The sequence below is a fragment of the Ranitomeya imitator genome, chromosome 2 (genome assembly GCF_032444005.1).
Source record: "Ranitomeya imitator isolate aRanImi1 chromosome 2, aRanImi1.pri, whole genome shotgun sequence".
Taxonomy (NCBI): Eukaryota; Metazoa; Chordata; class Amphibia; order Anura; family Dendrobatidae; genus Ranitomeya; species Ranitomeya imitator.
Genome location: NC_091283.1, coordinates 396,583,368 through 396,608,640, shown reverse-complemented (window position 1 = coordinate 396,608,640; position 25,273 = coordinate 396,583,368). Strand labels below are relative to the sequence as shown.

Sequence of the window (25,273 nt, the reverse complement as noted above, 5' to 3'; positions counted from 1 at the left end):
AAATTGATGGCAGCAATACATCACAAAAAAGCAGTGAAAGGATTAACAAAAAGGAAGGAAAAGTAAGTACTACTAATGAAAAACAGCTTGAGGGTCAATATTCAACTACAGTCACATTCCCACGTTCAGTATTTGGTCAAAATTTTACATCAGTATTTGTAAGTGAGAACCAGGAGTGGGGAAATTAGAGGAAAAGTATGATAGAAACATATGCACCACTTCTGCATTTATCACCCACTCCTGGTTTTGGATTACAAACACTGATGTAAAATACTGACCAAATACTGAATGTGTGAATGTGGCCTAAGTCATATGATTGTATATAAAAAAAACATGCTAGAGGGGCAGAGTCTCAAAAGCAAAGATTGTCAGAGTTTCAACAATCTGTGATCAACTGAGTCTACAAATTGTGGAACGATTTCACAACAATGCTTCTGAATGCAGAATTGCAAAGACTTTGAATATTCCACCATCTACAGCACATTATGCAGACAATATCCATTTCAAGAAAGGCCTTGCATATTTCAGCAAGACAATGCTAAACTACATACTGCATCCATCACATCACACCAACATGGATTTGCGGTAGAAGAGTTCAGGTGATGAACTGGCCATGTGCAGACTAGTCCGTTCACCAATAGAAGTACCGTATTTTGCAGTTTATAAGACACACCGAATTACAAGACACACCCCAAATTTTGAGGAGAAAAATAGGAAAAAAAACATTTTAAAAAAATAAAATGGTGGTGCTTCTTACAATCCATGCGTCTTATTGCTTACCGGGGGTGGTGGTTGTGGTGATGCGGGGTCCCAGGGTCGCTGCTGGTGGAGGCAGGAGTGGGGCGATGCTGCGGACCCTGGACTGGGAGAAAGGGGTGTTTGGATGTGCGACGCTGCAGGTGTTCAGTGGTGCATTTTGTGAAAGCTCAGAGCCCCCATACTTCCATGGTTTACTTTGCGGTGGACTCTGGGAAGATGGTTGTCGGGCGGCGCATGTGCAGATGGAGATCTTGGCACTGAGATCTCATCTCCTGTGATCTTGGTGCCCAAATCTCCATCTGTACACGCGCCGCCCCTGCAGCCATTTTCACGAAGTCCACCGCAATGTAAAGCATCGAAGTGCAGGGGTCCCGGGCTATCACAAAATGTTGGTGGAGCACCCGCACCACTGAACACCCACAGTGTCGCACCTCCAAACACCTCCTTATCCCAGCCTGTGGCAACGCATCACTGTTGCCTCCTCCAGTAGCTACCCTAAGACCCTGCTGTACCGAAGCCGGTAAGGTATATTTGAATTATAGGACGCACCCCCCATTTTCCCCAAAAATTTTTGGGGAAAAGTGTGTCTTATAATCTGAAAAATATGGTATATGTTGCATTATGACATGAAGAATTTGGGAAGGAAAAGTCTGGACTGTTAAACAGCTAGAATCCCAAAGCAGTCAAGACTGGGATAAAATTTCTCTCCCAACACTCCAGCAAAACTCCTTCACTTCCTAATCATTTACAGACTGTTGTAAAAATAAGATTGGATGCTACACAATAGTAGGCACAAGCCAGGTCCAACATTTTGGGGATATGATCCTTCAATCAATTTATAATGAGTTAATTTTTACCAATTAATTGGAAAAATTACTGACTTTCAATTTTTGATCTGTTTTCTATGAAGACTATATGGCTATAAGAGGTTTCCCAACAACTTCTTACACAGCCCCTTGACTTGTGTTGAATTGTGGTTGTAGTATTGCTTAAATTGACCTTAGTTTGATTCTTACTTGCTTCCTAGTTCAATCCCAGCTTAGATGTCCATCTACCTGACTTTTAGGGTATGACCCAACTCAATCTTTTTGACCTAGTTATTGTCATAAGCTGAAAATTGCAAGTTAGTCAAAGACTTATTCCTGGGATGACCTGGAGACTCCCTGTAGCGAAATCCAAATCCCAGCTAAAAGGTGAATATCATAAATCGTGGCCGGCTCCAGGATTTCGTGGGCCCCGGGCGAGAGTCTCAGTGGGCCCCTTTAACACATACCACAATTCATAATGAACAGTTACAGCACAGAAATATAGGTATAGTACTGTACAATGCCAAAGATTTCACTTCTTACATTACATGAGTGATAACTATTGTAAATTCTTCAATAGGTCAGAAACCAGAAAGTATAGTCCTCCATACAGTATTATGGGCATCACATAATGCTCCATGCAGAATAATGTGCCCCATATATTGCTCCTTACAGAATTATGGGCACCACATAATGCTCCATACAGAATAAAGTGCCCCATATATTGCTGCATACAGTATTATGGGCACCACATAATGCTCCATACATAATAATGAGCCCCACATATTGCTCTATACAGAATAATGAGAAACATAATGCTCCATACAAAATAATGAACCCCATGCAATGCTCCATACAGTATAATGCTCCATACAGTACAATGAGCCACATATATTGCTCCGTACCGTATTATGGGCACCATATTTTGCTCCATTCAGAATAATAGGCTCCATATAATTCTCCATACAGAATAATGAGCCCCATATATTTATCCATACAGAATAATAGACCTCATATAGTGCTCCATACAGTATAATGAGCCACATATATTGCTCCATACAGAATAGTGAGCCCGATATATTGCTCAATACAGTATAATGAGCCCTATGTATTACTCCGTACTGTATAATGGGCCCCATATATTGCTCCATACATAATGGGTCCCATATGATGTTCCATACAGTATATGATGGGCTCCATATAATGCTCTAAATATAATGGGCCCCATATATAATGCTCCAGGGTATGATGTGCCCATATCATTCTCCTTATATAATTGGCCCAATATATGATGCTCCAGAGTATGATGGTCCCCATATATAATGCTCCAAACATAAAAAAATTAAATACCTCTCATCGCTGGCTGCTGCTCTGCTCCGGACTCCTCAGCGTCGTCGTCTTCCAGCTCTCTGAACTGTGACTGATCAGGCAGAGGGTGCACAGACGTGACGTCATCGCGCCCTCTGACTTGAACGTCAGTCATCAAATGCCGCAGCAGTGGAGCTTGGAGAGGTAAGTATCACAAGTGCCGGGACCCTGACCAAGCGGAGGGGCCCACTCGCGGGAGTCTGCACTAGCACAGACACCGGGCCCCCATAGTGTGCAGGTGTCCCCGACGGCGAGTGGGCCTCCCTGCCTGCTCAGGGTCCTGGCACTTGCCCAGGTACGCCAGGTGCTGATGCCGGCCTTGTCAGAAATACATTGAACCCATTGTTTGCTTTAGCCTGCACCTAGTTCCATGCGCTTTTTCTCACCTTGAACTGTACGCAATTTGTCAAGGACAAAATTGATGGATTCTCTCAGCTTTGAATACACCTCCACCTACAGTGCATAATATCATGAGAAGATTCAGAGATCCTGGAGAAATCCATTCACACCGTGAACAAGGCCGACAGTCAATTTTGGGATTATCATGATCTACAGGCCCTATGATGGCATTGCCTTAAGAGACACAATTCAGTTGTGCAAATCACTGTTTGGGCTCAGGAATACTTCCAGAAATCATTCTCTATGTAAGAAGATGGGCATATTGTCCTGTTCCCCCTTGAAGACATCAGTGCTGTGTACAACGTAAAGTGTAATGTGTACTGTATAAGTCGTAACTTGAAAATGAGTCATTTCTGATTGTATATGTTTATTCATACATATTATTCTTCATAATTCTATCTATAACATCTGTAATCAAGGAAATACATGTTTGTTTCCATTTAGACAACAATAACAGCTTTGTTACCAAGAAAATTCCCCATGATGTTTGCCTTGGCACAATCCCCACAACATAATTCAAAGGGTGTGATGTGTGCAGTAGTTCTACAAAACTGGTGCGCCCGAGAGTTCTCGAATGTGGCTGCAAAGTACGTTCAGGGATGTCTCATTTGTGAAACACATAACCCCGGTAGGCCTATTTAAGTTCCACAGAAATACACACCAAAACCAGATTACCGTTTCAGAGACTGCATGTGGACTACATACAGCTACCTAAGGTGGATACTTATGAACACGCCCCGATATAAATTGACCCCTCCTCTGGGTGGCCTGAAGCATGGGCAGTGACCAAAACTAACACAAAAATACCCGCCAAGAAATTGATAAGTGAGGTGGTCTACAGATATGAAGGGAACACGAAACCAGAGAGTGACGAGGCACTCCCTTCACTGGAGAACTTATGAAACAGGTCATGGCCACTCTGGAGATAGAACAGCCTTTCCATGTTTGATATCACCCACAAAGTAGTGGGAAGGTGGAATGCCTTAATGGTACTCTGAAATTAAATATCCAGAAGTGCATTGCGGCAACACACTTGTCCTGGGCAGCGAGGACTCTCCCAAGGGGTAAAGAGAAGCTGTCCCCACATTAAATAATGTTTGGTAGTGTCACTAAGTCAGGGTTGTATTTCCCACAACAGCTGTGGGTCTTCTACAGTTCCCTCACTGAATGTTTGGGGAGTTGCACAAACATTTGACTGTTACTCATAACTGTGTTGTTTCCTCCATCCCAGACCACAACTGTATAAGTGGCACACAACTGGAACCCAGACAAAGTGATCCATTTCAAGTGCTACTGACCACTGTCACTTTTTACAAGCTCCAAGTCAAAGACACTTGGATCCATGCCAGCCACTGCAAAATGGTCCTGAGCCAAGACAGCAGCAAAGATGATAATCCTGCCTATCTGAACTATGCTGATGGCAATTGCATCCCTTGCCCTAGTTCTCTATGAGGTACTAAAGGAGAACTGAGACAACAAACTGATAAAGCATCAACAAGTCCTGCTCCAAGACATGGACTCTAAAGATCATCCTAAGAACTGCTGGATATACACCCATAGTCCCATATCCTCTAATACTATGCCATATCTTGCTGTTCCCCTAACCCCATTTGAAGTTTTCAACAATAGCTGTTTCCATAAAGAGGCTTTTGATATTGCCCTTTACGACGGATGAAACCTCACCAGCACCCATGTGGTTCCGGACCAGATTGTGGGGTGGTAGAAAGCCCATGGTTACAGAAAAATCTCACTGGTAGCTAAAAACATTGGTATGGGCTAGATCTAATAAAAGGTAAATTTATAAAACACAGCGTTAAGAAAATTCCAGTAACAGAACTGAAGTTAAGCTTACCATGCCCACTCTCCGAGGGCTGGAAAAGGTGAGAAGCAATTTTAGGATTTGTGATATTTGTTTTCAGTAAAAAAGTGGTTGTGGTTTACAGATTCTGCCCAGACTTGTGAACAACTTGATCCATTTGAATACCCTTTGAGCTTAAAGGGAACCTGTCACCCCGTTTTTTCAGATTGAGATAAAAATACTGTTAAATAGGGCCTGCGCTGTGCGTTACAATAGTGTATGTAGTGTACCCTGATTCCCCACCTATGCTGCGCAATACATTACCAAAGTCGCCGTTTTCGCCTGTCAATCAGGCTGGTCAGGTCAGGTGGGCGTGGTGACATCGCTCTTTTCTTCCCCAGCTTTCCGTTGGTGGCGTAGTGGTGTGCGCATGTCGCAGTGACGATTCCACTGCGCGCACGTGAAGAAGCAGCGCGCGATCTGCGCTATTACCCCCTGTCATCGGTGGGGGCGGCCATCTTCCTTTGCAAACTCGGCTTTGGGAAAATGGCTGCCGCGATCTCTTCTGCGCACGCGCGGCATCCCGCGGCCATTTTCCTGAAGCCCCGTGCAGCAGAGCACTCCATCTGCGCACGCGCGGCCCCAGGAAGATGGCCGCCCCCACCGATGACAGGGGGTAATAGCGCAGATCGTGCGCTGCTTCTTCACGTGCGCGCAGTGGAATCGTCACTGCGACATGCGCACACCACTACGCCACCAACGGAAAGCTGGGGAAGAAAAGAGCGATGTCACCACGCCCACCTGACCTGACCAGCCTGATTGACAGGCGAAAACGGCGACTTTGGTAATGTATTGCGCAGCATAGGTGGGGAATCAGGGTACACTACATACACTATTGTAACGCACAGCGCAGGCCCTATTTAACAGTATTTTTATCTCAATCTGAAAAAACGGGGTGACAGGTTCCCTTTAAGGCAAGCCAACAAAATAAGGTCGATTTCCAAAACAACCAAACTTGGTGTGCCAAACCACTGATGCAAGTACTTTTGACATATATTTGTTATCTTGGAGGACCCACTGACATCATACTCTGCATACTGCCTAAGGATTTAAAGCTAGTATGTGGTCACCAGGCCTAATAATGGCTTCCCCCTCGTGCAGAAGGAACCTGCTCCTTAGAACACTTTATGCCTGCTACATTCAGATTGCCGAATGATGATCTAGATATAAACGCTGTCCCCAAACATTCCCTGTATAAACGAGCTGCAGACAACCATCCCAGACCAAATGGTAGACCGAATATATTAGATATCGGGATAGGGAATAAGATTATTAGTAGTATATTCATTTACCCTTTCGTTACACAAATGTGGGATAAACTGGTGAAATCAACTGACTATCTAAATGACCAGATATAGGAAATATTAGGAAAAGTAAATCAGACAAATACAGTGCAGGGCCAGATTATTGCGGTGGTTAGCTAGCATACAATAGTATAAGACTACTTGACTGCAAAGGAGGGTGGGATCTGTCAAGTAATAGGCCCTACCTGTTGCTATTACATAGACCCCACAGGGAATTTCCAAGTAAAAGCCAAGTTAGAGGTAATTAAAGAAATGAGGGACAAATGGTTACAGGAACATCTTGAAAACAAGGATTCTTGGACCTTCTCAATCCTTAATCCAGCCAATTGATTCAAGGGTATAGGTGGGTGGCTCATTGGCCTGCTATTAAAGAAGATGAATATTCACTGCTCTCCACGCCCATAGTCCCAGGCGTGGAGAGCAGTGAATATTCTGGCAGCTGATCTCTGCATGTAAGCAGCTAAATACGTCACTGCCATGCACTCCTTACAAGCTGAAATCAGCTGCCGGCATCAGAACAGAACGCTGCAAGGGAGCGGAGATAAGGTAAGTAGGACGGTTTATGTTTTTATGTGTGCAGCGTGGTGGGGGCCATATATACCAGGATGGGGAGGAGTGGACCATCTGTACCAGGATGGGGATGAGGGAACCATGTATTCCAGTATGGGGATGAGGGAACCATGTATACTAGTATGGGGATGAAGGGACCATGTATACCAGGATGGGAATGACGGAACCATATATACCAGGATGGGGATGACGGGACCATGTATGCCAGGAGGGGGATGATGGGACCATGTTTACTGGGAAGGGGATGAGGGGACGTTTTATACCAGGATGGGGATGAGGGAACCATGTATACCAGTATAGAGATGAGGGGACCATGTACTAATATGGGGATGAGGGGACCATGTATACCAGGATGGGGATGACGGGACTATGTATACTAGGATGGGGACGATGAGACCATTCATACCAGGACAGGGATGATGTGACCATGTATATCAGGATGGGGATGACGGGACCACAGGTTCTTTGCAAAAAAAAACCTGAAGCAGAGGGTTGGGTGTGTCAGTTTGGCTTTGCAAGTGTGCAGAACAGAAGACTCTGCAGAGCTCTACTTATGTGAGTTAACACAGGCCAGGCGAAGCCAAAAGGCCTGGCAACCACAGCGTACTTGGCGGTGCAGTCGCCCACAGCAACTGGTCTCGGAGGTGGACTGGCATGTTTACCAGCTGCGATCCGGAGGATATGTTTCCCAGCTGCGATCTGGAGGAGACCATGTGATGTATTTCTATGAGTTGGACATTAAAACACGTTTTGCTTTGAGCTTTGCTGGGTCACTGCCTCATCACTGCACAGTGTGGATACCGCTGTGCCACACGAAGTGCAGAAAAAAAAATTCTATCTTAGCGGGAGACTGTTGCTCTGAGTTCAGATGATAAATTCTCAGTGGAAAGATTCTGACATCTGAAGTCAATTTCTTCTAAAACTGCCAGACCTAGAGGAAACTGATGCTTCACTATACAATCTCTGATTCTCTGTAGACTGCCATGACTTTTCTCTCAGTCTGGAAAGGATATTGCATAAACCTTGCCTGACACAGGGTGACTACTCAGTAGCCCTGTTTTACTCCTTGGGACTTATGGCTAGAAATGAGAAAATTTGTTCGGAAAATGTTTGCCAATCTCAAATTTGGCGCGAATGTTGCACATTCGGATTCGTGTTTAGATTCCAAAGCATTTTTCCTAAAAAATACGCAAAATTTTGCTAAAGCTTGGTAAATAATCAAGTTTCCACTAATGCTTTTGTTAAGACTTTGGCTACGATAGTGGTGCTGTATGATAAGCGGGGTGATGTGTTTGGTGTGGGGAGATATCAGAGTAGCGGCGGACTGTATTTTTTTTTTCACTTAATGGGTGGATATTCCGGCAGCCAATCAGGATGCAGAAACCATTCACAGAGTTGTGGCTGAGGATGCAGTGCTTGTCGTTGTTGTATCACTCCGTGTCTGTGCGGGAAGCCGCAACATGACCTCCTCACCTTCCTAGCCCTTGTAGACTGTAGCCCTCGCGGGCAGGGTCCTCTCTCCTCCTGTACCAGTCGGTGACTTGTACCGTTCAAGATTATTGTACTTGTTTTTATTATGTATACCCCTTTTCATATGTAAAGTGCCGTGGCGCTATAGCAATAATAATAATAATACTGGTGTGCAGCTGCCAAAGAAAGGGAGTCGAGCAGCTTGTCCAGTAACTTAAGTTGTCAAAATGATGAGCAATTACAGTATACTATTCTACATTGGGAAATTGATGCCACTTTAGTGGTGTGCAGCAATAATTTTTGGAAATACTTGCACTTGCTTTCAGTCCACTGCCTATGTTACTATCATTAAGGCTATGTGCACACGTCAGGATTCTTTGCAGAACTTTCCTGAACAAAACTGGACTTTTCTGCAGGAAATCTGCATGCGTTTTTCTCGCGTTTTTTTTGCCTGGTTTTTGTGTGTTTTTTTGTGTGGATTTTTTGCATTTTTTCCCAATGCATTAAATAGCGGGAAAACTGCAAAAAATCTGCAAAATTAATGAACATGCTGCTTTTTTACCGCGATGCGTTTTTTTCGCGGGGAAAAAAGGCAACATGTGCACAAAAATTGCGGATTACATTCTATTAATAGGATGCTTAATGGATGCGTTTTTTTTGCGGTTTTATAGAGAAAAAACACGGAACGTGTGCACACAGCCTTAATGTTTCTAACAATAGCAGTCTACCAAGCTGATATTTCTGCTACCTATGTGTGGCTGGGAAAAAAATCCAGTTTCCGCTGTTGCATGAGGTATCAGGGCTCCCAGCAAAGGAGGCTTACACCACTCCCTTACCCATCTCGTCTTAATTGAAACTTCAATTCAAAGCTCTAAATGCTGGCCCAGACCCTGATACCTCATGCATGGCACATGGCTGACTGCTGCTGTGCCATTATGAAATTTCTAATGTGGGTTAACTAATGCCATCTTTCCTGGTGTCTTCCCCTAATTTTTGGAAATGTTTGGACTCCAAGTTAGGTCTCCTTCATTCGCGTTGTCTGAATTTGGCAGTGCTCTCAGAGCACCAGGCCTACACCTGTCACTCATCCACCTGTTACTGATCAATGTTTAAGCTAGAAATGCTGGTCCAAGCCCTGTTCCATGCATCCATGCTGCACAATTAGAGTATTTGTACTCTGGGCAATTGATGTCACTTTTCCTGGTGTTTGCCCCTAATTTGAGCTGTTTTGACAGCTTCTTGGACCCCGTGAAGGTGTTGTGTATGCGTTTGTTTTTTCCTCTCATTGAATTCAATGGGGTTCAGTTATGTTGGACGTACACCAGGAAGTATACATAATAAAAACAAGTACAGCAATCTTAAACTATAGAAGTCTCCGACTGGTACATTAGGAGAGAGGACCCTGCCCGTGAGGGTTCACATTCTAAAAGGGCTGGGTAAGGATACAATAGGTGAGGGTAGAGCTGGTCATACAGCGGTTTGGTGGAATGAGGGTTACTGCAGGTTGTAGGCCTGTCGGAAGAGATAGGTCTTCAGATTCCTTTTGAAGGTTTCCATGGTAGGAGAGAGTTCCAGAAAAGGAGGGATGCACAGGAAAAATCTTGTATGCGATTGTAGGAAGAGAGAGGAGATCTTGTGAGGATCGGAGGTTACGTGCAGGTAAGTACAAGGAGAGTAGGTCACAGATGTATGGCGGAGACATGCTGTGGATGGATGTGTATGCCATGGTTAGGGTTTTGAACTGGAGTCTCTGGGTAACGGAGAGCCATTGAAGGGATTGACAGAGGGGAGAGGCCGGGGAATAGAGGAAGGACCGGTGGATTAGTTAGGCAGCAGAGTTCAGAATAGATTGCAGAAGTGCAAGACGGTTAGAAGGGAGGCTGCAAAGAAGGAGGTTGCAGTAGTTGAGGAGGGAGATGATGAGTCATGGATGATGGTTTCTGCAGATTCTTGATTAAGGAATGTACAGATACGGGAAATATTTTTAAGTTGGATTCGACAGGAAGTGGAAAGGGTATGGATATGTGGTTTGAAAGAGAGATCAGAGTCCAGGGCTAGCCCAAAGCAGCAAGCTTGCGGGACTGTGGAAATTGTGCAGCCATTTACTTTAATGGATAGGTCCGTTGGGGGTAGAGTGAGATGGGGAAACATGATGAATTATGTTTTATCCATATTAAGTTTTAGAAATCTAACAGAGAAGAACTGGTCCAGAAAGATAGATCTGTATGTCATCAGCATAGAGGTGATACTGAAAGCTGTGAGACTCTATGAGCTGTCCCAGGCGAAGGTGTAAATGGAAACGAACAGGGGGCCCTAGGACTGAACCTTGCGGGACACCAACAGATAGGGGGCGAGGGGACAGGTGGTGTGTGAGTGGGAGACACTGAATGTCCGGTCTGTTAGGTATGAAAGAGATCCAAGACATGGCCAAGTCTGTGATACCAATGAAGAAGCTATGGGGATATTCCTGGTTTTCAGTTTGGCTTTTATCCTGACTTTTTTCCCATCTGACACTTTTGTATCTACCCGTACCTCCTGGTGCTGAGCGGACTCCCTGACAATTCTTTCTGCCAGCAGGCACCATAGAACAGCAGCTGACTCAGTGGCCACAGTAGGGGACATGTGTAAGTCCAAATCCCTGTACAGCAGTTAAAGGGCGAAAGTCAGGGCAACCCCAGGGATCTAAAAAATGGATTAACTAGCTCTTAGCCTGTTCACAGTAGCCATCTTAAGAGCTGCCAAGTGATCTTGAAGAATGTCCCCATGTGTCTCATCTTAAGTCAATAGGCCTACATAATTCTCTACTCTCTCTATTTAGTCTGTAAAACATCATTTACATTTTGCCAATGAAATTTTACAAAAACAATGCAGTAAAAAAATAAAATAAAACAAGTACGAAATTGCTGAGTAATTCACCATAAACATTCATCATATAATTGTATTTGCATCTGTACGAAAAAAATCTATGACTCCTCTGTATTTAGTGGTCACTACTCACCTATGTCTCCTATGTAGTCATCTGTAGGAATCTCCTCTTTACACCACTCATCAGCCTTCACATATGTCTCAGTAGTAATAATATGGGTCAGATCTTTAACCTGAAACAAATATTGTAAAAAGTCACAGACAGAAGTAAAAGGTGCGTGAAAGAATAGAAAAAATTGTAAATTCAAAAGATGACCACAAATGACATGACAGCAGAAGTTATCACATAGTGGCAGGTCTCCTGTGTAAATCCAACAAGCAGTCTACATTACCAGAAAATATCCAAACAACATCTAATGTCTATGATCAGCTTTATTCTCTGATTTCCACCAAGTACAAAACAAATACTAAATCGCAACGTTATTAGAGACACCCATCTAGTAGAGCATTAAACCTCCGTGGCCATCAGAATCTCAGCACTTTGTGGTTGATTACACTTGCAATGTTGGTCTATGAAGACAAGATCCTTTTTACAAAACCATGTGGCATGGGACATTACCCTTCTACCACAGGGTAAACAGCTGCCATGAAGTGATGAACTTGGTTGTCCACAATGCTTAGGTAAGCTCCAGTTTACAAACATCCATACAAGAGTATCAGAAGGCACAGAATGTGAACAGAAAACAATCCCCGAACCACTACTCCATGTTTACCAGACTGAAATAATCAGTTCACTCGAATTTCCTATTCTATCATGAATTCAGTCGCTATTTCCATTAATTATGTACCACCTGTTGCTTAGAACAGTTCTTGTTATCTCTTTTGAGGCATTGTTAACATTCAGATGATCCCCTTCCAATGGAAGTTTATCCTCAATCGCAACATTCTCTGTATAGTCCTGACATATTGTATGTATAAATGTCACAAAGTTGGCAGTTTCTGAAATATTGATCCTGACCCTAACACTGATGACAGTGCCTCATTCAGAGTTGCTCAGATCACTCGTATTTTCATTCTCATGTGGATTAACAATAAAAAATGATCACTTCATTTTCTGCTGCACTCCGAGGTCATGGGACTAATTTTCATATACGGAAACTCCTAACCAAGGTCTCTAATAAATTAATCATTGAGAGTAGAATACTGGTCGATTAAATAAGGCCGATCACAAGACCTTCACTACTTCTACACATTATAGGGGATTTCTCATGACACCTTCTCTCCATCTACCTGATGATGCTGAAGAACAGTGGTACTTTCTTGTTTACAGTCCTGTGGTAGAAAAGGAAGGGGACATCCCTCTGGTGTTGTCCTATTACTGTGTAGATCTGTAGGAAACACATACAAGAATTAAAATTAATTTCCTTACATACAGGTAATTATAGGCCATGTGTATTTAGTCCTATCTATTACCTGGTGATGTGAGGGGCTGGGGTACATTCATGATGACTTCCTTGTACAGATCTTTGTGTCCTAAATACGCCCACTCTTTCATGGAGAAATAGACTGTGACATCCTGACACCTTATAGGAACCTGACACATAAAATGATACTGTCACCCCCTGCTCCCTTCATAGCATTATTGAAAAATGACCCAGCATTTCCAGCAGTGTCAAGTCTCCAGTCAGCAGCTTAATCATCTTGTAGGGGAGTTCTAGGATCTTCCGGTTACTGATGTCCTCAAGTATTAGGGGGTGAGGTGGAGACCCGGGACAGCTTATCCGTTACGACACCACCAGCAGCGTTGAAGACACGTTCTGAGAGAACACTGGCTGCCAGGCATGACAAAACCTTCAAGGCGTGACAGATGAGCTCAGGCTACTCTTACATTTTTGAAGACCAAAATGCAAAAGAGTCCAAACCCCCTGTTGGCATTGATATTGAGCTTGAGATTCTTCTGCACCATCCTCTCCAGTCATTCACTATGTCAGACTTGCACTCCGTTCTGCTGTTGAACGGGCTGCTCTACAAATATGTGAAAAGACTCACAGAAATTGCTTCAGCCACTTATACTGTTGCTAATACTTTTGCATTGACGACTCGACATTCCCAAGGTTGTAAGTCTATAACTGCGATGCACACTGTGTGCCTCTGTGCTGTCTTGGGGAAAACCACGCTTAAGATTATCTACAAGCATGCTTCGATACTTCAGCATGCACTTGTCCTTTTCCAGGGGGTGAAGCATCTAGCAAAATGTACTCTTGTACCGTGAATCTAACAGAGTGGCAACCCAGTAGTCAGCATTATTTCTAATCCTAACAATACGGGATTCATGTTGCAGCAAGAAGGTGCTCATGTGTCGCGCGCTTACATGAGGTCCAAGTCCACAGTGTGTTGGTGGTGGTGCAACACTCAAGCTTGCTTCCTCCGTCTCCTCCAGCCAAGTACAGACAACAGAGAGGGGATCATTATCCTCTTCATCTCCTGACTGTTGCGCACCCATCGCCTCTTCCTCCACGTCCTCCACCATTTGTTCCTCGGCTCCTGCAACTTCATTAACAGTTTGTCTGGTACCATGAGCCCCCTCGATCGCTGTAATCCACTCTCCCATGGCACCCGCCTGTGTGATAAATGTCCGGAACTTAGAAATATTGATACCCCTTCCGTATTCTCGTCTTCCTCTGGGACCACCACCTCCTCCAGCAGACTAATCAAAGTGTGCTCCAGCGTGTAGATGACCGCAATAGTGATGCTGATGACATCATCATCTGCACTAACCATCTTAATAGCCATTTTGAAACTGTGCAGAGGTTCTTTATCTTTGCTCACTCTGCAAACGAGATTTGCACCACATCCGTACTGCATTGACTCAGGCTAATGCAAAATGACAATGCGCCAGTTCTCGTCGCTGCTGCAAAAGTCGCTGCAACATGTGCAGAGTGGAATTCCACCCCATGTCGGCAAATCGCATATCAACCAGTTAACCGTTTGCCTGAAAGACCTCTGTAGCGATGCAAATAGATGACCTGAGAGTGCGAACGGCGGAAGTGAACACAAAGAAACAGTGCTTTCTGCAGCAGCGCATCCATGGCGGGATAGTAGCGAAGAAATTGCTGTACCAACAGGTTGAGGACATGAGCAATGCAAGGCATGTGTGTGAGGCTGCCCCGGCGAATGACCGCCACCACGTTTGCACCGTTATCACACATGGGCTTCCCTGCCTGCAGGTTCAGTGGAGACAGTCATTGCTCAAACTTGGATTGGATAGCTGTCCACAACTCTTGAGCTGGGTGACTGCGATTTCAAAGTCATATATCATTTAACCACTGCCTGATTGTGGTGAGCCCTGGCTGTGCAGTAAGAAGGTGGGTGGGATTTTCTCTGCACTATTGGAGCGCGTGTCTCATTAAGGGAGAGGTTAAGGGTGCAGATGGAGGCCATGTTAGATACAGAGGTTTATCCTGCAAGCCTTGGAGTTTCCAGGACATGGTGTCTAGTGACACCTTGGTGTCTTAGTCGATTAGACTCAAAAATATTTCCCTTAATCAATAATCTGCAAAAATCCTAGTCCATGCATTCATCATCTCCCGCCTCGACTACTGCAACGTTCTGCTTTGTGGACTCCCTTCTAAAAGTCTTGCACCCCTCCAATCTATCCTAAACTCTACTGCCCAACTAATCCATCTATCATCTCGCTATTCCCCGGCTTCTCCTCTCTGTCAATCTATTCACTGGCTTCCCATTACCCAGAAACTCCAGTTCAAAACCCCAACTATGGCATACAAAGCCAACAACAACCTGTCTCCTCCATACATCTATGACCACGTCTCAGCTCAGGACCTACCTGCACGCAACCTCCGATCCTCACAAAATCTACATCACTACTTTCCTCTTATCTCCTCTTCCCACAATAGCATACAAGATTTCTCCCATGCATCTCCTCTACTCTGGAATTCTCTATCCCAACATATCAGACTCTCGCCTACGATGGAAACCTTCAAAAGCAATCTGAAGAACCACCTCTTCTGACAAGCCTACAACCTACAGTAACTATCGTTCCACCATACCGCAGCACGACCAGCTCTACCCTTACCTACTGTATCCTGATCCATCCCTTGTAGACTTTGAGCCCTTACGGGCACGGTCCTCTCTCCTCCTGTACCAGTTGGTGACTTGAATTGTTCAAGATTTTTGTACTTGATTTTATTATGTATACCATTTTTCACATGCAAAGAACCATGGGTGGCTGTCAAAGGGAATAGAGTAGCCCGTCCAGCAACAAAAGTTTTCAAAATACTGCGCAATTATACTATTTCTACCCTAGGGAAATTGATGCCACTTCAGTGGTGTGTGGAAATAATTTTTGATATGCGGAGACTACAAATTGTGTCTCCATCTAGTGGGTTGACGGTAGTGGAAGGGGTGTCAAAGCTCCATTATACTATTATTACTCTGGGAAATTGATGCCACTTTAGTGGTGTCTGTCTCTTATTTTTGGAAATGTTTGTACTCAAAGTTGAGTCGCCTTCATGTGTGTTGCCTGGAGCAGTAGGGCTACCAGACCGGCGGCCATGCACTTTCAGTCTGATATTTGGGCCACCTGAGTTTGGCTGAGCAAAAAAACAGTTTGATTATCAGGGCTTCTAGCACAACAGGCTTCACCGGTCCATCACTCACCTGGGGGGCAGTCCGGTCCGATGGGTGTCGCAGATCCGGTCTGGCGCCTCCTATCTTCTTGCGATGCCGCCCTCCTGTTGCTTCATCGCTCCCCGGCTTCGCGCTCCTGCGCAAGTGTACTTATCTACCCTGTTGAGGGCAGAGTAAAGTACTACCTTGCGCAGGCGCTAGGCCTCTCTGACCTTTCCCAGTGCCTGCGTACTGCATTACTTTACTCTGCCCTCAACAGAGTAGATAAGTACACTTGCGAAGGAGCGCGAAGCCGGGAAGCGATGAAGCAACAGGAGGGCGGCATCGCAAGAAGATGGGAGGCGCCAGACCCAGACCTGCTACACCCATAGGACCGGACCGCACCCCCGGGTGAGTATAATAAAACTTATTTTTCTTATCTTTCAGGTCAGACCGGGGGCTTATCTACAGCATTTAAGAATGCTGTAGATAAGCCCTGAAAGGCAGTGGCCGTATCTTATATTGGCCAAAACTGCTGACAGGTTCGTTTAAGCATCTGAGAATCAGTTCTCACTGCCAGTTATAACCTAAATAGCTCTGGTTGTGTATCACAAACCCTGTGTCTCTTGGCACTTCTTCCTTCTAGTTTGCATCATCATACAGCAGCTGACTCAGTGGCCTCAGCCTAGGGTACATGTGTTAGTTCAAATCCCTGGGATCTAAAAAATGGATTTACTCCAAGCCTGCTCAAAGTAGCCATCTTAACAGCTGCCAAGTGACCAAGAACAGTGTCCCCATGCGTCTCATCTTAGGTCAATAGGCCTAAATCATTTCCCTAGGAGTCTTGCTGTTATCTCAGAGTCTTCTAATCCTTATCCTGAATTCAGGTTTGAGTAAAATAAATGTGAAGAGATCTGGAGTAAAATTATTATATCTCAAGAATTACAAAAACTATAGTCCGGCGTATGATAACCTAATAAGGCATATTCACCTTATAATTATGATGAGATCAGCCTCTCATTGATCTTAGGGGTGACCAGTGCATCGCTGCTGTGACCAGTGATTGAACGCAGCAATCACAATACCGTAAATCCAGAACGCAACATAAGGAGATTTACGCTCTTTATTTATTCTGAAAATAGGAATTTTTGTGAACTCACCGTAAAATCCTTTTCTCCGAGCCACTCGTTGGGGAACACAGGACCATGGGTGTATGCTGCTGTCACTAGGAGGCTGACACTAAGTAAATACAAAAAAGGGTTAGCTCCTCCTCTGCAGTATACACCACCCACTGGCTCCGGATAATACCAGTTCGTAGCAAAGCAGTAGGAGATTAACAAAAAAACTTTTAAGCATAGAAACAACATGTCAAAGACTAGAACACTTATTATAGGCAACAAGCCAAACAAGGGGGGGTGCTTTGTCCCCCAATGAGTGGCTCGGAGAAAAGGATTTTACGGTGAGTACACAAAAATCCCTATTTCTCCATCGCCACATTAGGGGACACAGGACCGTGGGACGTCCAAAAGCAGTCCCTGGGTGGGAAATAACACCCCAACAGTGTAAACTTATGGCACCTGCTGACTACAGTTGCACTACCGCTGCCTGCAGAATACTCCTACCCAGTCTCGCATCTGAAAATGCCTGAGTATGGACATTGTAATGCTTTGAAAAGGTGTGCAGGCTAGACCAGGTTGCAGCTTTGCAAACCTGCTCTGCAGACGCTAGATTCCGAATCCGAATGGATTGTGAACCAAGTGTTAGCTGTCCTACCTGCTATTAATCCAACTTTCCCAGCAAAATGTGTTTTACTGTACGGACTCCATCTTCTTAAAATAGAGGATGCGGAACGAAGACGGATTTCCAAGTTCTTTATTATCAGGTTTGATTTCTATCTGTGCATGAGTTCTGACGGTTTGCTTTCTGAACGCCGTTTTGTAACTTCGCCGAGCAAATAGTCGACCGAATCCATTTGGCGATTGTCGACTTAGAGGCGGCCAGTCCCTTCCGGTGTCCCGCCGGGAACACGAACAGAGCATCCGTCTGTCGAAAAGATGCCGTCCTGGACATGTACTTCCTGAGGGCTCTGACAAGATCCAAGAAGTGAAGAGCCTTCTCCACGCGGTGCGTTGGAGCAGGGCAAAGAGACGGAAGTACGATGTCCTCATTGAGGTGGAAGGAAGACACCACCTTCGGGAGGAAAGTAAGGGATGGTCGGAGAACTACCTTGTCCCAGTGGAACGTAAGGAACGGCGTCCTACAGGAAAGAGCCGCCAACTCCGAGACTCGTCTGATCGAGGTAATAGCGACGAGAAAAGCCACTTTCCATGAAAGGAGATGCAGAGAGATGTCCTGCAACGGCTCAAAGGGAGATTCCTGTAAGACACCTAGGACCAGATTAAGGTCCCAAGCCTCTAGTGGCGCCCTGTAGGGAGGCACCACGTGAGAGATTCCCTGAAAGAACGTTCTGACCTGAGGTTTGGAAGCGATTTTGCGTTGAAAGAGGACTAACAAGGCCGAGACCTGCCCTTTAAGGGAACTCGGCGAAAGCTCCAAGTCCAAACCGGATTGGAGGAAATCCAGGATGGTAGGGATGTTGAAAACCATCAGAGGGCGACCTCTGCTTCTGCACCAATCAAAGAAAATCTTCCAGGTCCGATGGTAGATGCGCAATGACACCGGCTTTCGGGCACTGATCAAGGTGGAAACTACCTCGCGGAAAAAACCCGCTTGAGTCAGAACCCAGGATTCAACGGCCAAGCCGTCAAACACAGCGCCCCTGAGTTCTGGTGGTAGATCGGGCCCTGAGAAAGTAGATCTGGGCGATCTGGTATGCGCCAAGGAACGTGTGTGATGAGCTGGACCAGCTCTGCATACCACGCCCGGCGAGGCCAATCCAGGGCGATGAGAATTACCGGGACACCCTCTGCTCTGATTTTCCTGATGACTCTGGGGAGCAGGGGCAGGGGGAGAAAGAGGTAAGGAAGGTGAAACTGACTCCAAGGAAGGACTAGCGCGTCTGCTCCTATTGCTCTGGGATCCCGGGACCGGGCCACAAACTGAGGTACCTTGGCATTGAACCAGGAAGCCATCAGGTCTACGTCCGGAGTACCCCAACGAAGACAGATTTGTTGGAATACGTCCTGATGGAGAGACCACTCTCCTGAGGCAAAACCTTGCCGGCTGAGGAAGTCCGCGGCCGAAGAAGCTTCCAGAACCCACTGTTGAAGAGCCAGGACTTTGTCCCGAGGAAGAAGCACCAACCCTAGGGACGTGTCCAGGTTCATGACCAGGAAAGAAATCCGTTGAGCTAGAAGAAGGGATGAGTTCTTTAAATTGATCAACCAGCCCAGCCGAGAAAGAGTATCCAAGGAAATGCGGACGCATTCCTCGCAGGCTCGGACGGATGGGCCTTTGACTAGTAAGTCATCTAGATAGGGGAGAACGACTAAGCCCCGAGAATGCAGAATGGCCATGACGGCCACCATGACCTTTGTGAAAACTCCGGGGGTGGTGGTGAGGCCGAAAGGCAAGGCCGTGAACTGAAAGTGTTCTTCTCCGACGGCGAAGCGGAGAAACCTGTCAAGAGGCGGGAAGATTGGAATGTGGAGGTATGCATCCCGGATGTCGATGGATGCTAAGAATTCGCCGTGTTCCATCGAGGCAATGACGGAACGGAGGGATTCCATTCTGAAATGACGGACTTTGACAAATCCGTTCAAGAGCTTTAGGTCCAGGATGGGCCTTACTGTTCCATCCTTTTTTGGGAACCATAAACAGGTTTGAATAAAAACCGCGGAATCTTTCGTCCTCTGGGACAGGGACAATCACTCCGTCTTGTCGGAGCGACTGGATGGCCTGGGAAAAAACTCGGGCGCGCCTTCCTGCTTCGGGAGGGCGGGAAGCGAAAAACCGGGTTGGAGGGGGGGGGGGAGGAAAAATCGATTTTGTAACCGGAGGACACCAGATCCCTGACCCACTCGTCGTGAACAACGGCGAGCCAGGCATGACGGAATGAGAGAAGGCGTCCGACAACTTTGCTGGTGTCGTATGGACGGGATTGCGAGTCATTTGGAAGAAGATGATTGGGGTCTGGATCCACTGGACTTAGATTGTGTGGAGCGGCCCCTCCAGGAATGGTTGGGCCTGTATAAAGCCTGAGGGCTTTTGTCTCAGGCGGCATGGCGCCCCGAACCAGGGGAACTGGCCGAGGAATGCCATGAGTAGGTTCCACGAACGGGCCGAAACCGGGTCTGTGGCTGTCGTCAGAACGTTTGTCTGAATCTCTGCTGGAGAAGGGAAGTACTTTTACCTCCCGTAGCGTCAGAAATCAGTATGTCCAGTTTTTCACCAAAAAGGCCACTGAGATATGGCAGAGACGTGAGCGACTTTTTAGACACTGAGTCCGCTCGCCAGTTCCTCAGGCATAGTGCTCTCCTAATCGCCACAGCGTTAGCAGCCATAAGTGCAGAGCAGTTGGCCACGTCCAGGGAAGCGTTTACTAAGTAATTGCCAGCCAAGGAGATCTGATTTGCAAGCTCTGCTACGTCAGGAGAAAGGTCGCTGTTCTGTAAGGCCTTTTGCAGAGAGTCTGCCCAAAAAGCCACGGCTTTGGCTACCCAGGTAGCAGCGAAGGAGGGGAAGAATGCCGAGCCTGAAGCCTCAAAGACTGAACGGGCGAGACTGTCAACTAGGCCGTCCGTGGGATCTTTGATAGAAGATCCGTCTGTTACGGAACGGATAGTTTTAGAGGACAAACGTGAGACAGGAGGATCCACAGGAGGGGATTCTGTCCATTGTTTTCGGAGATCAGGAGAAAAGGGATATTTGGACTCAAGAGATCTCTAGCTCTGAAAGCGCTTGTCTGGACGCTCCCTATGTCGCTGGACTATGGTCTGGAACTCCGGGTGATTTGCAAACACCCTGTGAGTACGTTTAGTCTTTTGGAAGGACACCGAATTATCCGTACTGGAAGTCGCCAGTTCCTCGTCGACCTGAAGGGACTGGTTGACGGCCTCAATCAGACTATCTATAGTGCTCTGATAACCTGGCGACTCCAGATATAGAGGCCCATCGGACTCAGGATCAGAGTCCTGGTCGGAAGAGGTGCCTGGGGAGCGAGAGCGGGAAGCGGAGCTACCAGACGCCGAGGCACCAGAGGGCCTGGGGGACGAGCTACGGACGCGCTTCCTAGATGGCCGCTTGTGCTTAGAATGAGAGCGGCCCCTGCAGGCTGAAGATTCCGCAGCCGTAGGGGAGTCCTCCTGAATAGTCGGATTAGTGGTCCTGCTCCTGGTTGGATCCTGGAGGGACTCAATAGCCTTAGTCAAAGAAGCCATAGACTGCGAAAGTGACAAAGCCCACTCAGGGGGACTGGTCACCGCGGGCTCGTCACAAGGATTACAGAGCGGGAAAGTATGCCTGCTTGGTAGCGCAGCCTGACATGAGGTGCAAGAAATAAAGAACACTGTATGCGTTTTTGCAGACTTTTTGTGTTTAGGCAGAGACATGTTGTGTGTTAATCTCCGTGCAGGCTGTGCAGCTAGTAAAAGCAGAGCACTGTGCGGCTAGTAACGCGCAGCACTGTGCAGCTAGTAAAAATTGAGCACTGTGCAGCTAGAAGAATGGGGCGCTGAGTAAAGCGGAGCCTGCAGAAGGATGGGAGCTGTCAGTGCGCAGCGCACGTACCCAGGTCCTGTGTCCAGATGCCACTCTGAGACCGGTGAGGAGAAGTGGCGTTGAGGTACCCCTGTTGTGGCAAGATGGCCGCCGAGAGCTTGGAGGGCGCTTCTCGCAGTGTGCGAGAAGCGCTGAAGCGGTGGGCGGGGCCTCGTGCGTGACGCGCGCTGTGGGCAGACCGCGGCCAAGCAGAATGAGAAGCCGGGGACTAAATTAGCGGTGCCCAGCCGCAAGATGCGTCCGAGCCCGCGGTGCGCTCGGGAGCCCCCTCCTTACCCCAGAAGACTCACTGCTTGAGGTCATCTTCAGGCGAGGTATGAGGGGCGATGCAGTCCACCTCGATCCAGCGCGCTCGTGATGAGGGGCTGGAGAGGGACTGGGAAGCTCCTTGCAGCACCGCTATTCTTTTAGTGGTGGAGCAGAGGGAGAGCGGCCGGACAGTACTGTGGGAAGATAGCCTCTGTGTATCCTAAGGGTTCGCTCGCCTAGGATTTCACAGGGCATGTCCACGGCCGAGCATTCCACGTCACATGAAAGGGTACGGGGAGTAAAATCGCCGTGCTCGCCTGTTGGTGTTTCGGGGGAGATCGGACCCCTTAAAAGGGTCCATCGCCCCCTTCATCCTCTTGCGCAAAGTGAGAAAAAATAAAAATAAGATCGTCTGGAAAGAAACAGACGCAGTGTACCTCCTACTGAGACTAAGCAAGAACTGGTATTATCCGGAGCCAGTGGGCGGTGTATACTGCAGAGGAGGAGCTAACCCTTTTTTGTATTTACTTCGTGTCAGCCTCCTAGTGACAGCAGCATACACCCACGGTCCTGTGTCCCCCAATGTGGCGATGGAGAAAGCATCATTTCAATTTTTCCTAATGAAAATTTGCAAAAACAATGCAGTAAAAATAAAATTAACCATTTCACACCGCAGCCTATTTTTGTTTTAGCGTTTTTTGCTCCCCTGTATCCCAGAGCCATAATTTTTTTAATTTTCCGTCAATGTGGCCATGTGAGGGCTTGTGTTTTGCGGGACGAGTTATACTTTTGAATGACACCATTGGTTTTACCATGTCATGTACTGGAAAATGATGAAATTGCAAAAAAAAAAAAGCGAAATTCCACAACGTTTTTTTCTGTTTTTACCATGTTCACCAAATGCTAAAACTGACCTGCCAATATGATTCTTCAGGTCCTTACGAGTTTGTAGATACAAAAACATGTATAAGTTGTTTTTTTTTTAAGTGGTGAAAAAAAAATCCAAAATTTGTAAAAAAAATAAAAAAAATTGTGTCATTTTCCGAGACCCGTAGCGTCTCCAATTTTCATGATCTGGGGCTGGGTGAGGGCTTATTTTTTCTGTGCCAAGCTGATGTTTTAATTGATACCATTTTGGTGTAGCTACAATCTTTTGATCGCCTGTCATTGCATTTTAATGATATGTTGCGGCGACCCCCAAAAAAGTAATTCTGGCTTTTTTTCTTTTTTTCGCTACACCATTTACCAATCGGATTAATTCTTGATACATTTGTCAATTTTGAAAGTGGCGATACCAGATATATGCACTTTTTATTGTTTTATTTTGAATGGGGGGTGGTTTTAACTTTTATATTTTAAAAATTTTTTTAAATATTTTTAAAAACATTTTTTTTACTTTACACTTGCTTCAATAGTCTCCATGGGAGACTAGAAGCTGCGATAATGTAGAGCCCTGCTCTATGTAGCAGAAATGCTCATTTGCTATTAACGTCGACCGCTGGGTGGCGCTCGTAGCAATCTGGCAATGACAACCACAGGGGTCTGCTGCAGAGCCTGGGTTGTCATGCCAACCCATCTGTGACCTGCGGTAATGTGACACGGGAGCCGATGGGTGGGATTAGTGACGCGCTTCCGGCGCGATCACATTAAAAGCCGCTATCAGAAATTGATAGCGGCATTTAACAGGTTAACAGACGCGGGTGGATCGAGACTCCACCCGCGGCTGTTAGAGGCACATGTCAGCTGTTCAAATCAGCTGACATGTGCCTGTAAAGATGTGGGCTCAGCGCTGGAGCTCACATTAAAGGGAGAGACCCGACATGTGCAGTACGTGGCGTAAGTAGTTAAGGGGTTAAACAAGTAAGATAATGCTGAGTAATACACCCTAAAAATTCACCATATAATTGTATCAGCATCTGGATGAAAAAAAGGTGACTTCTCTGCATTTAGTGGTTACTACTCACCTGTGCAGTTATCTGTAGGAATCTCCACTTTACATCGCTTATCAGCCCTCACATATGTCTCTGTGGTATTAATATGGATCATATCTTTACCCTGGAACAAATATTGTAAAAAAGTCACAGACAGATGTAAAAGGTGCGTGAAAGATTAGAAAAGATTTTCAAAAGATGACCACAAATGAATTGACAGCAGAAGTTATCACATAGCGGCAGGTCTCCTGTATAAATGCAACCAGCAGTCTCCATAACCAGAAAATTGTGAGAAGATTCAAACAACAACTCATGTCTATGGTCAGCTTTATTCTGTCATCTCCACCAAGTCGAATATGAACTGTAAATCACCACATTATTAGTGACACCCATATAGTAGAGCACTAAACCGCCGTGGCCATCAGAATCTCAGCACTTTGCTGTTGATTACACTTGATGTTGAAATGTTGGCCAATGAAGACAGGATACTTTTGCCCTTCTACCACAGGGTAAACAGCTGCCATGAAGTAATGAACTTGGTCATCAACAATGCTTAGGTAAGCTCTAGTTTACAAACATCCATACACGAGCATCAGAGGGCACAGGATGTGAACAGAAAACAATCCCCGAACCACTACTCCATCTTTACCAGACTGAAATAATCAGTTCAGTCGAATTTCCCATTCCATCATGGATTCAGTTGCAATTTGCATTAATTGTGCACCACGTGTTGCTTAGAACGGTTATAGATATCTCTTTTGAGGCATTGTGAACAACCACAAGATCCCCTTCCAATGGAAGTTTATCCTCGATCGTAACATTCTCTGTTTAGTCCTGACACATTGTACGCAAAAATGTCAAAAAGTTGGCAGTTTCTGAAATACTGATCGTGATTACTGATGAGCGAATATACTCGTTACTCGAGATTTCCCGAGCACGCTCGGGTGTCCTCCGAGAATTTTTTAGTGCTCGGAGACTTAGTTTTTATTGCTGCAGCGGAATGATTTACATCTGTTAGCCAGCATAAGTACATGTGGGGATTCCCTAGCAACCAGGCAACCCCCACATGTACTTATGCTGGCTAACAGATGTAAATCATTCAGTTGCGGCAATAAAAACTAAATTTCTGAACACTACAAAATACTCGGCGGACACCCGAGCGTGCTCGGGAAATATCGAGTAACGAGTATATTCGCTCATCACTAATCGTGATCTTAGCACCGATGACAGTACCTCATTCAAAGTTGCTCAGATCACTCGTATTTTCATTCTCATGTGGATTCACAATGAAAAATTAGCACTTCATTTTCTGCTGCACGCTGGGATCATTGGTCTAATTTTCATATATGGAAACTCTAATTATGAAATAACCGGTGTCTCTAATAAATT

General features: G+C 45.8%; 1 protein-coding gene across 1 annotated transcript in view; it reads right to left on the bottom strand.

Moving 5' to 3' along the window:
- LOC138664138 (oocyte zinc finger protein XlCOF7.1-like) overlaps nt 1-25,273 on the bottom strand; it is a 74,149-nt gene that overhangs the window by 9,374 nt on the left and 39,502 nt on the right. Inside the window, exons 8-10 of the mRNA XM_069750579.1 lie at nt 23,918-24,008; nt 12,690-12,787; nt 11,533-11,632 (exon numbers count right to left, since the gene is read on the bottom strand). Of these exons, the coding sequence (XP_069606680.1) occupies nt 11,533-11,632; nt 12,690-12,787; nt 23,918-24,008 (289 nt within the window). The remainder of the gene's footprint in view (nt 1-11,532; nt 11,633-12,689; nt 12,788-23,917; nt 24,009-25,273) is intronic.